This window comes from Xyrauchen texanus, chromosome 14, assembly GCF_025860055.1.
Source record: "Xyrauchen texanus isolate HMW12.3.18 chromosome 14, RBS_HiC_50CHRs, whole genome shotgun sequence".
NCBI classification, from domain to species: Eukaryota; Metazoa; Chordata; class Actinopteri; order Cypriniformes; family Catostomidae; genus Xyrauchen; species Xyrauchen texanus.
Genome location: NC_068289.1, coordinates 21,286,813 through 21,305,043, shown reverse-complemented (window position 1 = coordinate 21,305,043; position 18,231 = coordinate 21,286,813). Strand labels below are relative to the sequence as shown.

The window sequence follows — 18,231 nt, the reverse complement described above, 5'->3', positions numbered from 1 at the left end:
AAGGGCGCTTCAAGCCTTTCCTCTGAGATCCTGTGGCAACTACCACTGGCTCAACCAATGAGGATCCAGCTTCTTCCACAGGAACAGAGCTGAGATTCAATATAAATACGCTCTCTGGATCAGCCTCAGGAGGAACTGGCAGATTCTCCTCCTCCTCAATCCAAGGCTCGCCGTCCCCTACAACACCTTGAATACCATGGAGAGCTTGCGACTTCTCACCTCCAATGATGTCGAGGACCACATCTGCGTAATCTCCCCTCTTAAATGGCTTGTTGCCTGTTTGTGGGTTTTTGGCTTCAGCATGGTCCTTTGTTGCCCTGGCCTTAAGATTCTTCCACCGCAATTTGATTTGGTCTGTGGTCCTCCTCTGGCCAGACCCTATGGCATTCACATTTTCTGTGATTAAAATCCAAACATCATTTTTCTTTTTGTTGGTATCCTTAGCAGAATTAAAACTTCCCACTATTGTTCCATAATGGCACCGAACACCCTCTACTAGTGCATTGGTTTCAGCAGCAGTGAAGTTACAGCTTCTTGAGTCCATGGTTCCGTTGCTTTACTATAGTGAACATTGTTCATCAGTTATAGGCCTTGGGTCCAATTGCCTCAATTATCAGTTGTAATAGGTGTGTTTGAAAAGACCAACTACACAGCCATATAAATCAGCCTTTCTCAGAGGATTCACAGAGAGACAGTGAAATGGCAGGTGTTGTCCACCGCCACCACCACTTTGCCAGGAGAGGATACCGTCAAAGGGTGTATGTTGAACGTACCAAGCCACTGGAGCAATACACCTCTGAGGAGCAGTATGTCCGGTTTCGCTTTGGGAAGGCTGATATAGAGTACCTTGTGAACCTTCTCAGGCCAAAACTTCAACACAGAACCCAAAGGAGTCACGGTTTGTCTGTGGAAGACCAGATCCTCATTGCTCTCCGATTTTATGCATGTGGGACTTTCTATCAAGTTGTTGGTGACTATATGGGAGTGGTGAAATCAGCTGTGTGTGATGTGGTGAGAGATGTGTCAATCGCACTAGCCAGCCTGGTCAATTAATTTGTTTCTTTTCCAAAAGACAACCAGATTGCCCAGGCCAAGCACAGCTTTCTTCTTTTGGGGAATATGCCCAATAATATTGGAGCAATCGACTGCACACATGTGCATATACAAGCACCTTGTGAGAATGAATGGGAGTTTATAAACAGAAAGGGGAGGCACAGCATCAATGTCCAACTTGTGTGTGATGCTGACCTCATCATCACCAACTGCGTTGTCAAGTGGCCTGGGTCTGTCCATGATGCACGCATCCTGAGGGAGAGCGCTCTATATAGAGACCTCCAAACCAACCGACCGGATGGCATAATATTAGGAGACAGTGCCTACCCACTCCTACCATGGCTGATGACTCCTTTTCTAACAGCAAATACACCGGCGCAGGCAAATACACCGTAGCGTGCTCATCTCAATAGAAAGGATGAAAAGCAGCATAAGACTCACTTGTAACTGTTTTGATGTTGTTATATGATGAAACTGCATATGAACACACCCAAAATGTTCCCAACTGTCGCCAATGACAACTAGATATTATATTAATGTTGCATCTGCGACAATTTTATTCGCAGTCTGGAGCCCTTTTCGCAGCATTAATTTAATTGCTATTCAGTGTTAAATCAGAGCTAGAAAACTTAATGCACAATAGTTTTAAGTGGCATTGTGTTTATTGGAAACACAGGCATGATCAAAAAAGGTATGGAAAATCAACATTTTCTGTGATCAACATTGATTTTGAATGTTGCAGACCAACATTCAGTAAGTACCAATGATGCCCAAAAATTTCAAACGTTGAACATTTATGTATTGACTCGATATTGAGGCCGTAATATTTGTTAGTGAGTTTAAAATCAGTTTTTGTGAAGATGTCTGTTCACCTGTACTTCCTGTGTAAGCTCTCTTGAGGAAGTGGCTCTGAAGAGCTGTGCACATCTCTGTTTCATTTAGACTGATAAAGCCCATCACAAACAAGCTGTTCATTCAGTGCTGCAGGAGTCCTGGAGTTGTATTCAGAGAGCAGAGGTTTACTCCGTCTGCTTTCACAAGCTCAAATGTGAAAGTCAGCGTTCCGCGGTCTCGCTCTGTCTCCTTTCTGCGGGCGTCTGACGGACTCTGTGCACCTGCAGAGGACATCAAAGAGCATTAGCCTTGTTCTCGAACAACCTCTGACCCCATGGGGCGCTTACATTAATACATTGTCCTTTGACAAAGCCTGCCGATTACCGGCCTCTCTCTTTTTCTCTCTCTCTGCTTGTGCCCTCCCCCTGCAAAAAGCTTTTATGTCTTGAGGGATACAAAAGCTATAATTGCTGCTGCTTTGAGATGAGGTGTCGATGGGAAGGGGATCTGCCATCAGGGTGAATTCTGTTAAATGTTTCTCTCTCTCTCCTCCACTGTGTGGGGTCACCAGGATCACTTTCTTTTCTCCAAATGGGCATTTTTGCTGGCAGGTGCATTACACCCCTTATTTTCAGATTGTCTTTCCACTGCTAATGCCTGGCAGGTTGATTGCTCGGGTCTGGCTGACGGAGAAAGGGCCTTGCCGCGTTCGGGTCCCGGACTGAAAGACACTGATTACTGTTTTCCTCCAAGACTGATTGAGGCCCTTGAAAGGAAAGATTTTAACCTTCTCTCCTCTCTCCTTCCTGAGTACAGGCCCGGAACGGCGAGATGGCCCGTGTCATCAGAACAACTCTATAAACTCATCAGGGCGACCCCCCCCCCCCCACACACACACACACACACAGACACTCTTTCTGAACCACGTCCCTTCCTGAGAGAGCCATGAACAGGTTTCCAATGCAAAATCTGACAGATGACATTATCATTTTGATTATTGCCGGAAAAGGGTTATTTCACTACTGAAATTATTTTTGCGCATCATGCAAAAAAAGCATGCCGTTAACATGAGCATAATGCAAAAAAATATATATATAATAATTTTTGATTATTGTACACAACCATTTCTAGAGAAATTAAATGTATAGTTCACCCAAAAATTTAAAATATGTATTCACCCTCATGTTGCTCCAAACCTGCATCACAAAGGCTAAATTTTGAAAAATATCCTGGTTGCTCTTCTGTTTAATGAAAGTGAATGGGGACTAGGAGTTTCTCCTAAATAAAAATAAAAAAGCAACAACTTATCATAAAAGTGGTCCATATGATCCTTGCACTGTATTCTAAGTCTTCTGACGCCAACTTGAATTGAAGTCACTATTCACTTTTTTCCAGAGCTCTGAAATGAACAACGCAAGTAGCTCAGTCTACAACAGTGATGTGCTGTTGCCATTTGACATCATTGCAGCCATATTTGATTTGTACAGCGCCCTTTTGTACAGAGTTTTGCATTCCCTCACAATAGATATGTATTCTTTACAACATATGTGGGGAGTGAATGAACTGCAATGCAAGGCTTGCCCTCACCCCATACCTGCACAGGGGAAAAATGGTCTCTTCATACCGGTTAAAAATGTCACTGCTACCAGATGATGCCAAGGTGTTAACCTTGTTAAGCAAATTAGAAGATAAAGGACCTAACTGGTTACCAAGGCTAGAGATGAAGAGCCAAAAACAATTGCTTTAGTTTTCTCTTCACAGAGTTTTTTTGACATCCAGTATTTATATCATCAAGGTAGAAAAATAGATTGCATAAGGAGCAGCTATTATTTGACAAAAGAGGGATGAGATGACCAGTGTTAAGCCAGGTGTCTGTCAAAAAGAAAAAGTGTGAATCGCGAGAAGTAAAACAAATAAAATAAAAAAAATAAATCATTCAAAATAAGAAATTTGTTGGACACAGTCCTAGCATTTAGTTAGGTTTGTCCTACCCAGAAAGGAGTCTGTTGTTGAAGCGTCAACTGAGTCTTACACATTGTTCATCGAAGAAGATTCTAGTGAGCGAAGAAGTTGACTAAACCACTCCCACCACTTGGTCTAGTGGTTAGATGTCAAGTATTTGACCAGACTGACAGTATACAGCCACCAGAGGATAAGTTGGTATGCATCTTTTCAAGATGATTGCGACGAGACCCCCAATGAACATATCGAAGGCTGCGTGCGATGCCCAAAGTAATGCAGACATTATACATTCCAGCGGGCAGACAGGAGGATGAATTCAGGCCCAGCAGATCTGAAGTAGTAAAAAAAACAACATATTATTTAAGCTGTAGTAATGAAAGGCTAGTTAAAGTGGCAAAAATATCCAGAAAATGGGCAACAGTGATCGTCTGCCAAATTTCTTCCAGCCAAATACATTCCAGCTTTAAAAACTGGACTTTTTTTCTTTTCAGCATGGGTTTGGCGTAAGATGCTCCGCAACTATTAAAGATGTCCACCTAGAGCTTGTTTACATAGGAGAATAATTAAAAAAAACAATGCGTTTGGATGTGTTCGGTGTGAACGGCTTTTAAAATGCTCAAAATGAAAATCGCTTAAATACAACCACCAGGATCAACCAAAAGAATAGCCTTAAGCCTTTCATGTTTTTAAAGCTTTCCATTTAAAATTCGGCTCATCAGTTTGTTAACAGTACATAATGGAAAATTTGTATATAGGCCTATCACTACAAAAGTATTTGTCCTTCCAGGCATTAAAATAATTTTTATTGGAGAGAAAACTCTTAGCATTAAATAGAAGGCTTTGGCAGATTTTTCCCGATAATTGTCGTCATATATCAGGATTTTTTTACATATATAAATAGGGCTTTACAAATGTCTTTTCAAGCATATTTCTCAACACAACTTTGGTAAAGTGTGAGTGGCTGGATTAAGTAAAGTGGATTATGCACCAGGTGTGTCTGTCTGTTCTAAAATTCAAAACAATTATTTTCTACGAAGGTCAGCACGCACCTCAACTGCCCCTTTGCTGTCTCCAGAGGCTGTTAAAAATTCTCTAGCATCACAGAGCTCAACTCACATAGTTTCTCATTAAATTCGACCCAAATCATTAAGGACAAAGATTATTTACTGTAGTCATTAGTGGATGATACTGTATATTGTGTATAAGTAATCTTTCATATATCCTACTACTCTTTTTGTGGTTTGACAGCTCGAATGAAACACCTATTCAATGATGAAAATTGCATAATAAACTTTCCCCATTTCTAATCATTCATGGCAGACAGTTACACCAGTTTCATACAATAACCTGCAAACTCATCAACGTCACTTTGTAAAGTTTTGAAGTACAAAAACCTTTGTAACTTTGGTCCTCCATCAGCTCTCATTTTGTGTGTGATCTGTCCCTTGTCCATGCCGTGACCATCTTCAGTAAATGCTATGTCACCCCCTTGTGGTCTCCTAAAGCTATTACGTTAGACTACATTAAATTGAGTGTAACTGGCAGGGAATTAAAAGCACACAAAACAGGCTTCTAATTGAAATGTCAGCTGATGTTAATATATTGATGCCTCAAAAATGTTTTAAAAAAATAACGTGCTGATCAATAATTGATATACAACAATATTTTATGACATCTCTATTAAATAGTGTATTATTATGCTGGGCTAGAGCATATTCCTGATTTATTTTGTTGAATCGGCTTCAACTGCAACTTCAATAAGTAAAAGCTCTATCTTTCTAACTGCTGTAAAATGAAATTGAAACGGAACTGCTTGGACCTGAATACACCATAAAGCGACAACTTGAAACATTTTTTAAATTAAGATAAAATCTAGTGGAAAGAAAAATGTGTTCGATGATATTAATCTTTTTCCAAATCATCTTAGTGCTGGCTCTTTTTGAGTTTGATTGGGACATTTATTGATTTAAAAGTGAATTGATGTAGGCTATTTTAAAAAAGAACATTACAAACTTGGATGAATGTGTTCGTTTGCTACCATAATCTAATAGAGTTTTTAAAAATTACACTACTTTAATAATTGTTTTAAAAATGTTTATTTCAGAAATTAAGACATTCTCTTTGTACATGTATGCATACGTTTTGTTCCCACGCAGTAAGTTTTGCTTTCCATCTAATTGTTTTTTGGTTTCCTCACAATACCTTTATCTATCCCTTATTAAAATGTACCAGAGTGACCAAAGAAATTACCATGGTTTTACAACTGCAACTATAGTTCAACTATGGTATATAATAAAACCATAACCACAAAATGTACCATGTTTTGTTACAGTAACCATATTTTAACAATGATATTCAAGGTAAACCAGAAATACAAATAAAATAGTAAATCAAGCAATAATTCAGAAAAAACAAAACTATGCTAATTAAAATCTTAATGATCTGCCAAACATTTTTACAAATGTTATTGTAGTAACACCTTGGTTAATTTGTGGTACATGTACCATGGTTTCCACAAAAAGGGTTATTATAGTAAAACCAAGGTTTGTTTTCCCAAGGGCATGTTTTTGGTGGAAACCATAGTTTCTTGTGCCACACATTGATCATGGTGTTACTGTAGTAAAAATTAAGGAACCATGTTGTTTTGGCAGAATGATTGTTTTTTATGAGCTAAGTGTTGTAACCTGTGTTATAACGTATTTTACTATGAATATCAGTTAAAATATAGTTACTGAAGTTGCTACTATGGTTTTAATACAAATACCATAGTTTAAAACCATATTTAATTTGTATTAGGGTTGGAAAAAAGTATTGCGAGGGAGCGCAAAACAGTTATTGTGAAGCAGCGCAAACTATTGTGAGGGAATGCAAAACTATTTCAGGAAATTTATTTCCTCCTTGTCCTGTAATGTGCTCCATAGATTTGAGAGCTACAGTTGAAGGGAATCTTTTCAGTGAATAACGACTTCAGTCTTAACACACAGCTATAATATGTCTTCAGAAGACTTGGAATATAGCACTCAAGTCATATGAACTAATTTTTGTTATGTTTATGATGCTTTTTTGTCACTGGAGCTTCCTTCCCCATTCACTTTCATTAAATATTTTCATTAAAAAATTGTTCCACAGAAGAGAAAGTCATATGGGTTTGGAATGCATAAGGATGAGTAAATAAAGATAATTTCCATTTTTGGCTGAACTTTAACTTTGACAGTTTTTCTTCAACTTTGCCTTTATTCGAGCATCAGTATTGTGGGAAATTAGCTTTCTCTTTCTGTGTGTGTGTTGGTGTGTGGCTTACAGCTGGTCAGGGCAGCAGCTTCATTTAGCTGCTCATGTTTGGGGAGTGAATAGCAGTCCACTGACCCCCTGCTGACTCTCTAATTGCACAGACTTGAGTATCCGGAAAAAGTCTTGAGTACAAGCAGTGAGGCAGAAAGCCCGGTGCCATCCTTGTGCCACCGCACTTGCAGCCAAACCATCTGCCTAACACACACTCGCACACCCATCAGCTGTCTCAGCCAATGGCACCTGCTGCCCTGCGTGCATGCATGCTTGTGTGTGTGGGATGCGATGTTCAATAGTCCCTGTCTTCGCTGTGGCGGGAGTGTGTTGGGGGGCTGCAGGTTAAGACCTCTGTGATGCTGTGAGCAGAGAGAGGATGGACTTAGGGATGCAGATACAATGTTCCAACAAATGCACTACAGGTTGTTCTTATGCAACTATGCATTATGCAACTTAACAGGTTATTGGTGTAAGCAGAGCTGAGCTTGTTATATTTTTTCTGGGTTTCAGGTATTTTTCACTTAATCACTACTTTTCCCATTCATTTCTTCTTTAGGAATTTCATAAAATAATTAATGAAAGAGTTGTAGGCCACTTACCAAACCAACAAGCTCCAACTGGAATCACATGAAGCACTGTGAATGATAACATAATGAATGTAAAAAAGAAAAGTAAAATATTAAAAAATTTGGAGCTTACTTTAGGTCTGTTTAAGTTATAGTTAAAAATATTTACCCGTGGGAAAAAAATTATGGGATTTTTACCTCCAGAGCCAGACTCTTACTCGCGGTTAAAGAAGAACCCATATTTGCTGACAGAAAATTCTTAAAGGCTATATAATGGTGATTTTCTCATTGGATTATTACAGTGTCATTGTTTCAATAGAGTTTATCTCAAGAACACTTCCCTGGTTTATCTCCATGATTGTTGTAGTTTATTAAGCCACATAAAGAGTTTTTCATGTGAAGTGTTTTAAATACTGTAAAACTGTACTGTACATTTGCTTTAAAATTACCATGGTTTTGCTCAACTTTATTTGGTGAGTCTCTCTTCCAGAACGAGCAATGTCAAATGTAATGTAATAAAGTTTTACTGCGACGTAAATGTACTTACACAGGAATCGCAATAGTGGGAAACAATTTTTATGTGCTCGAATATTTGAAGACAAATTATTGCTTTAGTCTGACTGAAATACATTTTTTAAAGAGAATTTAAAGTTGCTGAAAACTGAATTGGTGTTTTGTAAGTGTGCATGCATGTCACAATAATGAAAATGTCTTGAAGTATTATTTCACCCAAAAATGAAAATTCATTGTCATTGTTTACTCACGCCTGAGCTGTTAAAATCCTATATGGCTTTCTTTATATTTCTTACCTCAAAGGGAGAATTTGCGAAACCATTTTGTGCTCAGTGATGTCATACAATGGCAGTTTATGGTGACCACATCTTCAAGCTTCAAAAGAATGTAAAAGTATAATTCAGAAGTCTAATAAATTATTCCATGAGACTCATGATTGTAATGAAAGCATACAATAAGGTTTGGTGAGAAAAAAACTGAAATCTAATGTATTTAGTGAAAATGTTCACTGACCGTCTTCTGTGCGCGTTCATGATAGGCACAAGAGCAACAGTTCACACAGCGCCCTCGTGACATTGGGGCATTCATGTGAAAACTTGTTTTGTTTATCTAAACAGAACACAACACAGCTGCACAGAAAAATTAGAACAGAACTTACTAAACATGTCGGAAGAGTTTGTAGTTGATAGAATTTATGCATTTCATGCCCAGTCTTTTTTTTTTTCGTTTTAATTTTTGGACCGGTGCCAGTTCATAGCAGACATAGTTACCCGTGAGATGCCGAAAATGGAAAACAAGCAATCTATAGAATGAAATGTTGCTCCTCACTGCTGCTTAGGACAAAAACTCTGATTAACATAGAAAAGATACCTTTTATCGCGTGTAGTTTGCCATCAGGTTGTGACACGGTGTGACTATGGTTGCCTGTAGCCTCCTCTATGTTTGATTTCTGTGTTCTCAGTTCAGAAAAATAAGGCTGTGCATCAATTCTTTGACTACAAATTCTTCAGACATGTTTAGTAAGTTCTGTTCACTGTTTTGTGTGCAACTGTGTTGTGTTCTGTTGTCGCTTTCACTGTGGTGGTCCCCTTTAATCCCTTAACGACGAACATTAGATTCGCGTCATCCATGTCTGTCTGGATAAAGCCGGCCAAATATGAGGGTTGTTTATATCCCTTATGACGATTTGCGAAGGTTCGGTGTGGAAAACCATGGACTGTGTTTGTCTGTGTTTGCGCTTTTACGCACGGTGTGCAGTTATAGCATGTTACTGCTGTACTGTCGACAAAGAACTCTCGATTCACAGCATTTGGACCCACGATCTAATCCACCCTCCTCGGCTTCAGTCACCATCACTGAGCATATGAAGAACACACGCTCCGGATTGCATTTTTTATCAAACCCCCTGTTCAACTGCACATCCAGGGGGCTCTTGCATGTCATTCAAGCCAAAATGAGCCACCCTCCCCGGCTTCGCTCACCGTGAGTTAGTCCCCGGAGAAAACGCACTCCCAATGCAGTGACTTGTCATTTATTTCCACTGCATTTTGTTCAGTTTGCATTAGGAGCTGGGTGAACGGCAGTAAATTTACATTTGAATGGGAAAAACATTTACAGAAGCATCTTTATTTTTAGTAAAAGTTTATTTCCATTGCAACATTTAAAACTGCAATGTTCTTTTCACATTGTTTAAAAAATGCATAAATATATATGAAATGCATTATAATATATTCCCAAATAATAATACAAAATATCTTCATGTATATTTTGTTTTTACATGGAAATATAAACAAATTGTGTGTTTTGAACCACTTTGGTCATTGGTTTACGGAGTTACTACAAGTGGTCTGTTGGCGCCTCCAAGTGGCCTTTGTTTGGAAGTACACGTGCATAAATCATTATGAAACATTTGGTCATATTGACTTCAAAATTATGTCAGACCTTCAACAGACATGTGGCTTTGTATCAGATGTGTTTTTGGGGCACTGCACATAGTCTTGCATTTAATTTTTTTTTTTTATAAATAACATTTGTGTTCACCATTCAAAATATTTGAATAGCTCTAACACATTTTTTATATACTACAATGATAAGTGTCTACTTTCAAGTTTGTGTTTCTAGACCAAAGGGTTCAAGAACTGGAAGAGTTTTGCTTTGGGTATGTTGTTTTCAAATTTCATTTGAGTAAATGATCTGGTCAAACTAGGTTTTAGATTAGAAAATCCTGTTTTCTATGTTGTGCCCTCTTTCATGACACATTACTGTATTTGTGGTGTAAATTGTGTTAATGTTTGTTAATTTCCCTGATGCAGAGGTAGATGAGGAGGAAGAGACCCCTCACCCACAGCCAGCAGTCGAGGCAGAGAAAGAGAAACCAGTAGAGAAACAGGAAGAGGAAGGTACTTAAAGTAATATACACATTACATGTTTTTAACCTTTTATACTAATGCCTGTGTCGCTAGAATAACCAAATGCAGAAATTTATAGAAGAAGGATTCGGTTTAATGGATTTCGAATAATTGAAAACAGACCTTATAAATTATTACAAATTGTATTCACTCCAATTCAGGTTTTTTGACAGTTTGAATGATTGTGGCCCATTTTAACATTCCATTAATTTAAGTCTATGGGTTTTTTGTGATTTTTCATTGTCTGCTACGTGAAAGCCGTAAGTTCGATCAGTTAGATAAGACATTGCACACTAAGTCAGAACAGTCTGAAGGCCTGTAACAAGTTTGGTAAATGTAGCTTGAAAGCTGTTGGAAGTTACAATTGATCATTTTGATCTTGGTATAGGGATTTTGGAAAAACCCAAAATCATGTCTGTAGAATGTTGACTTTATTCACATGCTTGTACCACACATGTGGGCATTTGTTCATCCTATACACAAACTACTTTCTTATAACAGTGAAAAAGTATCTTACATGGCTCTATGAAGTTTATTTATTTGAAACATTTTAACATATAAGAAAGAATGTGGCAAAGTGATATAGAACTGTAATGCGCTCAACAAATTACAGCATTGTTTCTTGTGTATTTGTATGTAGTGCCCCCTCATGAGTTTACAGAGGAGGAGAAGTTACAGATCCTGCACTCAGAAGACTTCATGGAGTTTTTCGATCACAGCACACGCATTGTAGAGCGCGCTCTCTCTGAACATGTGGACGTTTTCTTTGACTACAGCGGCCGTGACATGCAGGAGAAGGAGGGGTAATGCTCCGCTCTGTTCACCACAAACAAACTCAGCAGGACAATTCTTAAACTGGTTCATATGCATTACCTAGCATGAGACATTTGTCTTTCTGTGTATCTGTGTGTGTGTGTGTGTGTGTGTGTGTGTGTTTTCAGTGAGATGCAGGCTGGAGCCAAACTGTCTCTAAACAGGAAGTTTGTTGATGAGCGCTGGTCCAAACAGCGAGTGGTTACCTGTCTGGATTGGTCCCCACAGGTGTGTTACTGTACCTCCTAGACTTCACATTAAAAAAACTACACATGAATCTGTGATTTATAATAATTTATGACTAGATGAAATGCATTGCAGTCCGTATTATACGGCATTATAAATACCTTTGTAAAGCTTTATATACAGTCAGGTCCATAAATATTGGGACATCGACACAATTCTAATATTTTTGTCTCTATACACCACCACAATGGATTTGAAATGAAACGAACAAGATGTGCTTTAACTGCAGACTTTCAGCTTTAATTTGAGGGTATTTACATCCAAATCAAGTAAATGGTGTAGGAATTACAACAGTTTGTATATGTGCCTCCCACTTTTTAAGGGACCAAATGTAATGGGACAATAGGCTGCTCAGCTGTTCCATGGCCAGGTGTGTGTTATTCCCTCATTATCCCATTTACGAGGAGCAGATAAAAGGTCCAGAGTTCATTTCAAGTGTACTATTTGCATTTGGAATCTGTTGCTGTAAACTCTCAATATGAGATCCAAAGAGCTGTCACTATCAGTGAAGCAAGCCATCATTAGGCTGAAAAATCAAAACAAACCCATCAGAGAGATAGCAAAAACATTAGGTGTGGCCAAATCAACTGTTTGGAACATTCTTAAAAAGAAAGAACGCACCGGTGAGCTCAGCAACACCAAAAGACCCGGAAGACCACGGAAAACAACTGTGGTGGATGACCGAAGAATTCTTTCCTTGGTGAAGAAAACACACTTCACAACAGTTGGCCAGATCAAGAACACTCTCCAGGAGGTAGGTGTATGTGTGTCAAAGTCAACAATCAAGAGAAGACTTCACCAGAGTGATTACAGAGGGTTCACCACAAGATGTAAACCATTGGTGAGCCTCAAAAACAGGAAGGCCAGATTAGAGTTTGCCAAACAACATCTAAAAAAGCCTTCACAGTTCTGGAACAACATCCTATGGACAGATGAGACAAAGATCAACTTGTACCAGAGTGATGGGAAGAGAAGAGTATGGATAAGGAAAGGAACTGCTGATGATCCAAAGCATACCCTCTCATCACTGAAGCATGGTGGTGGTAGTGTCATGGCGTGGGCATGTATGGCTGCCAATGGAACTGGTTCTCTTGTATTTATTGATGATGTGACTGCTGACAAAAGCAGCAGGATGAATTCTGAAGTGTTTCGGGCAATATTATCTGCTCGTATTCAGCCAAATGCTTCAGAACTCATTGGATGGCGCTTCACAGTACAGATGGACAATGACCCGAAGCATACTGCGAAAGCAACCAAAGAGTTTTTTAAGGGAAAGAAGTGGAATGTTATGCAATGGCCAAGTCAATCACCTGACCTTAATCCGATTGAGCATGCATTTCACTTGCTGAAGACAAAACTGAAGGGAAAATGCCCCAAGAACAAGCAGAAACTGAAGACAGTTGCAGTAGAGGCCTGGCAGAGCATCACCAGGGATGAAACCCAGCGTCTGGTGATGTCTATGCGTTCCAGACTTCAGGCTGTAATTAACTGCAAAGGATTTGCAACCAAGTATTAAAAAGTGAAAGTTTGATTTATGATTGTTAATCTTTTTTTGCTCCCTTAAAAAGTGGGAGGCACATATACAAACTGTTGTAATTCCTACACAGTTCACCTGATTTGGATGTAAATACCCTCAAATTAAAGCTGAAAGTCTGCAGTTAAAGCACATCTTGTTCGTTTCATTTCAAATCCATTGTGGTGGTGTATAGAGCCAAAAAGATTAGAATTGTGTCGATGTCCCAATATTTATGGACCTGACTGTACATACAGGCTTCAAGTAAAGTAATTTCCAAATTCCATAATAACTTCAGATTGAGTACTTTTGTCTGAGTAGTGCCTGACATGGTGAAATATAATGTGAATTATATTCAAGCCACTTGACTTGACTTGAAATGCTGTCCCTGAATATCACATTTGCATAAAAGCACAATCAAAAGCTGTAGCTCATGTGGTAAACATTTTTGCAGAATGAAACTTAAACACAAATATGGATGGAAAGATGACCCATTTGTTTTGTTTTTAGGTCTCCTTTTTTAATATAATGTCCTTTTGACTTTTAAACAGAAGCCCCCCTGTGTGATATTTTGGAATCATCGTGTCTACAGTATTTCCGTGTAATAGATCTAGAGCATAATCCCGTTCAATCTCAATGCATGTTGTGTGCGTCCTCAACTCAAACAGATGCATGCGATTGTTTCAGCGTGTGGTTGAGATCTCTGAATGTTCAGTTTCTATGTAGTTAAAGTACATTTAAATTACCCTTTTTAAAAAAGTTACTTAACTATATATTGAAGTATATCAATGAAGCAGCATTTATTATCTGGCAAAGAAACTATGAGATCTCAATAGAATGCAATAGTCTGAAATTAAAAATCACATTCTATTTCTCCATAAGAGAATTGATTTTTAATTATTTTTACTTAGAAACCTTTAAAGACAGACCTACCGTTACGTGTTACATGACAGTTATGTGAGACAAAAAGATTTAAACATCAACTGTAACAAGATAAATCTGAAGGCTTCTTATTTAATCAATAAATGTACACATCATATTATGCGACTACACATTGCATTACGGAGAGCTTACGAGCCATTAGTGGAGTCTTGCCTTAAGAAGAGGTGGTGCAACCAAATTTAGCGCTGACTTGGTTAAATTCTAACTTGCAGTACTAACCACTTAGTTTAAACTTTGCACCCAAACTAAAGTGAGACCTTACACACAGCTGGTACAACCCTACCCTGGAACTGCCCACTCCCATGATGCACTGCCCACTCACATGAGAGGTCCCCCTACACTCTCAAACTACTTATAGATTTGTATATATTTTAATATTTTGCAATAAAATTTAAATATATTGTTTCTATATGTATAATCAACTAATTTAAATCAGAAGTTTTATTTTTTGAATTGGCACTCTTGGAATGCTTCTCTTCTAATCGCATCAGAGGATTTTTTGTCCTTATCTATTAAGTTATTCAAAATAACTAGCTCAGGGAGTAAAGACGCTGACTACCACCCCTGGAGTTGCGAGTTCAAATCCAGGGTGTGCTGAGTGACTCCAGTCAGGTCTCCGACCTAAGCAACCAAATTGGCCTGGTTGCTAGGGAGGGTAGAGTCACATGGGGTAAACTCCTCGTGGTCGCTATAATGTGGTTCTCGCTCTTGGTGGGGCATGTGGCGAGTTGTGCGTGGATGCCACGGAGAATAGTGTGAAGCCTCCACACGTCTCCGCGGTAACACACTAAACAAGCCACATGATAAGATGCGTGGATTGACGGTCTCAGACTCTGAGGCAACTGAGATTTAGGTCAAATCCTGTAATAATTTGCTAAGAAAACTTTTTATATTAATGACTCAAATGACAAATGATATTTGTAAAAAAATTGTTTTTCCTTGAATATTTGTAGAACCTTAATATATAATTAATTTTTTATAGAAAATACTGTAAAGTTTTTAAAACCAACTTAACCCAATACAAAGATTGCATTTCTATAAACTTGACTTGTGTTTTATATATATATATATATATATATATATATATATACCTACACAACCTATACAAACCGCCTAATTTGTCAAATAATCAAATTTATGTAACTGAATATAACTGAAGAAAAAAAAAACAGTGATGAACAATGGTTTTTCACTAAATTAATTTCACTGAAAAAATAAAAGAAGACATACTTAAGTATTACTGAGTGATGACACAAAACCAATAAATCAGTGAATGGAAAAGAACCATCCAATCAACTGATTTACTAAAATGGATCGGACTTCCCAGCACTATTTGAGAGACAGTGGACATTTGCTCTTAAATTTCACATTAAGTGACCAACCGCAGTTTGGATAGTTGCATGTCAGTCAGCAGGACATTTTCTTAGTGAGCTTTTCTTGGCTAGCAAAGGCTGCAATGTGGAACAGACTTTTTAGCGATTTCCAAACAGCTTTATATGGTCTATTATACAATGTTTCCTTGCTGTTCTCACCTATAAACATGCATGTGTCCACAGTATCCTGAGCTGCTGGTCGCTTCCTATAACAACAATGAGGAAGTGCCTCATGAGCCTGACGGAGTGGCTTTGGTCTGGAACATGAAGTACAAGAAGACCACACCAGAGTATATCTTCCACTGTCAGGTACATACACACACACACCTGCCTTCAATCAACTTAGCACTTTCACACCTCCACACATACACACCTCCTGAAACTCATCCCACAGTTCTCACAGGTGGCCTGCAGCCAGATTTATTTCCATCCTCCCTTCTTCTCTCAGTCTCTCTCTGTCTTTCTACTTTCAATTTCCCGCACTCTGTGATTTCACCCTGGCGATATTCGCACACAGACACACACTCATGACTCCTTAAGGGGACGTGAAAACCAAAACCATTTTTTTTTTTATGATAATGGTTATGTACATGATGCCATTAATGAAAACAATGACAGCACTCATGTTTAATACTAAGGGGAATGTGGTTATTTGTATTTTTTTTTTGCCATTTTTGCCATTTCTTTCTTTTGAAGCAACATCTTAAAATGTGAGGTATATGCATAAATTCTTGAGAGGTGTTATAGAGTATCTGTCTAAGTTGTAAGTTTCTGACTGTTTCTCCACATTATTTATGAGAAGAAACACTTCTATCCAATCATTGCGCTGTTTCATGCATAAGCTTTGCATAATGCAAAGAATTAAAAAATCACTCTTGGACATGACAGAGGCTCCTGGCGAGTACAGGTTTAATAGCACACTTTTATTGGGCCGCAGTCCATAACCGTGCCGGTGCAAGCACATTTGTTGGTCGCAGATCTGCTACTTACGCTCGAAACATGCAGCAGCTGTTTGTTGACATGCACATATTCCATTGCGTCTTCTCCATATGTCTGACTATGGACAGGATAACACAATGGCTTATTTAAAATCAGAAGACAATGATGAAAACAGAATTCTCAAAGTCATGTCAACGCTCTTTTTGGTTTCCTTTACATCAGTAAAAGTTACTAGGATTCAGGCCTATAGGGTTTTCAGGCTCTCCGTCGTCATTACAGCCAAGTTCAAAATACTGGATAACTTTACACAGACAAGATTTTATTTTATTACACTAGAGTCATGTTAACTCAATATGTTTATGTGTTGTGGCTGTACTTTTGAAACAGTTGTAGTTAAATGTTTTGAGGCTGCAGTGGGCCTTCCATCTGTGTACCTCAGCAGAAATTTAGTTTCATCAGACCAGGCAATGTTTTTCAGTCTTTAACTGTCCAGTTTTGCTAAGCCTGTGCCCACTACAGACTCAGTTTTCTGTTCTTGGCTGATAGAAGGGGATCCTGACCTGGGCTTCTGCTGTTGAAGCCCATCAGTCTCAAGGTTCGACATGTTGTGCATTCTGAGATGTTATTCTGCTCACTGCAATTTTACAGAGCGGTTATCTGAGTTACTGTAGACTGTCTGTCAGCTCAAACCAGTCTGGCCATTCTCCGTTGACCTCTCTCATCAACAAGGCATTTCAATTCGCAGAACCGCCGCTCACTGGATGTTTTTTGTTTTTGGCACCATTCTGTGTAAATTCAGAGACTGTTGTGTGTGAAAATCCCAGGAGATCAGCAGTTACAGAAATACTCAAACCAGCCCATCTGGCTCCAACAATCATGCCACGGTCCAAATCACTGAGATCACATTTTTCCCATTTTGATGATTGATGTGAACATTAACTGAAGCTCCTGACCTGGATCTACTTGATTTTATGAATTGCACTGCCGCCACACGATTGGCAGATTAGACAATCTCATGAATAAATAGGTGTACAGGTGTTCCTAATAAATTGCTCAGTGGTTTTATATATGCAGTATATTGTTTATTTTATTTTGGATGGTAAACAATTAATTCACATATCTGAACTTTGTTCAGCAATTAACAAATAATCTGCATTGGACTTTCATCATTTTGTTTTGTGTGATAAATTGTTTGTGAATGTGTTATAAAAACCATTATAAAATGTTCACTGACATTCAAAGAAAAATTAACTACTAAAATATTGGACTCCAGTCTGAGAAAGAAAATCTTTTTCTTTTTTTCTCCTCCTTTAGTCTGCGGTCATGTCTGCTGCGTTTGCAAAGTTTCATCCTAACTTGGTTGTTGGTGGGACTTACTCGGGACAGATCGTCTTGTGGGACAACAGAAGTAATAGGCGCACACCTGTCCAGAGGACACCTCTGTCGGCTGCCGCCCACACGGTACATGTGACATCACACAACACACAGTAAATAAGCCGATACAGACCCTGTAGCCCAAGAATCTTGAGCTGTCATTTCTGTTTGTTTGTTTTTAAATGTTGATTAATATAGTGTGATACACTGAAACAAAATATTTGTTTTAATGTTTGCTTTTTTATGTATGTTTTTCAGCACCCAGTGTACTGTGTTAATGTGGTTGGCACACAGAATGCTCATAACCTCATTAGCATCTCTACGGATGGGAAGATGTGCTCATGGAGTCTGGACATGCTGTCCCAGCCACAGGTGCCCAAAATCCTCTCTGCTCTGCACATCACATGAAC

General features: G+C 38.6%; 1 protein-coding gene across 2 annotated transcripts in view; it reads left to right on the top strand.

Moving 5' to 3' along the window:
* LOC127654755 (dynein, cytoplasmic 1, intermediate chain 2a-like) overlaps nt 1-18,231 on the top strand; it is a 65,657-nt gene that overhangs the window by 37,374 nt on the left and 10,052 nt on the right. For both annotated transcript variants that reach the window (XM_052142093.1, XM_052142094.1), the window contains exons 6-11: nt 10,526-10,612; nt 11,262-11,424; nt 11,563-11,662; nt 15,692-15,817; nt 17,762-17,908; nt 18,080-18,193. In XM_052142093.1, coding sequence (XP_051998053.1) covers nt 10,526-10,612; nt 11,262-11,424; nt 11,563-11,662; nt 15,692-15,817; nt 17,762-17,908; nt 18,080-18,193 — 737 coding nt within the window. The remainder of the gene's footprint in view (nt 1-10,525; nt 10,613-11,261; nt 11,425-11,562; nt 11,663-15,691; nt 15,818-17,761; nt 17,909-18,079; nt 18,194-18,231) is intronic.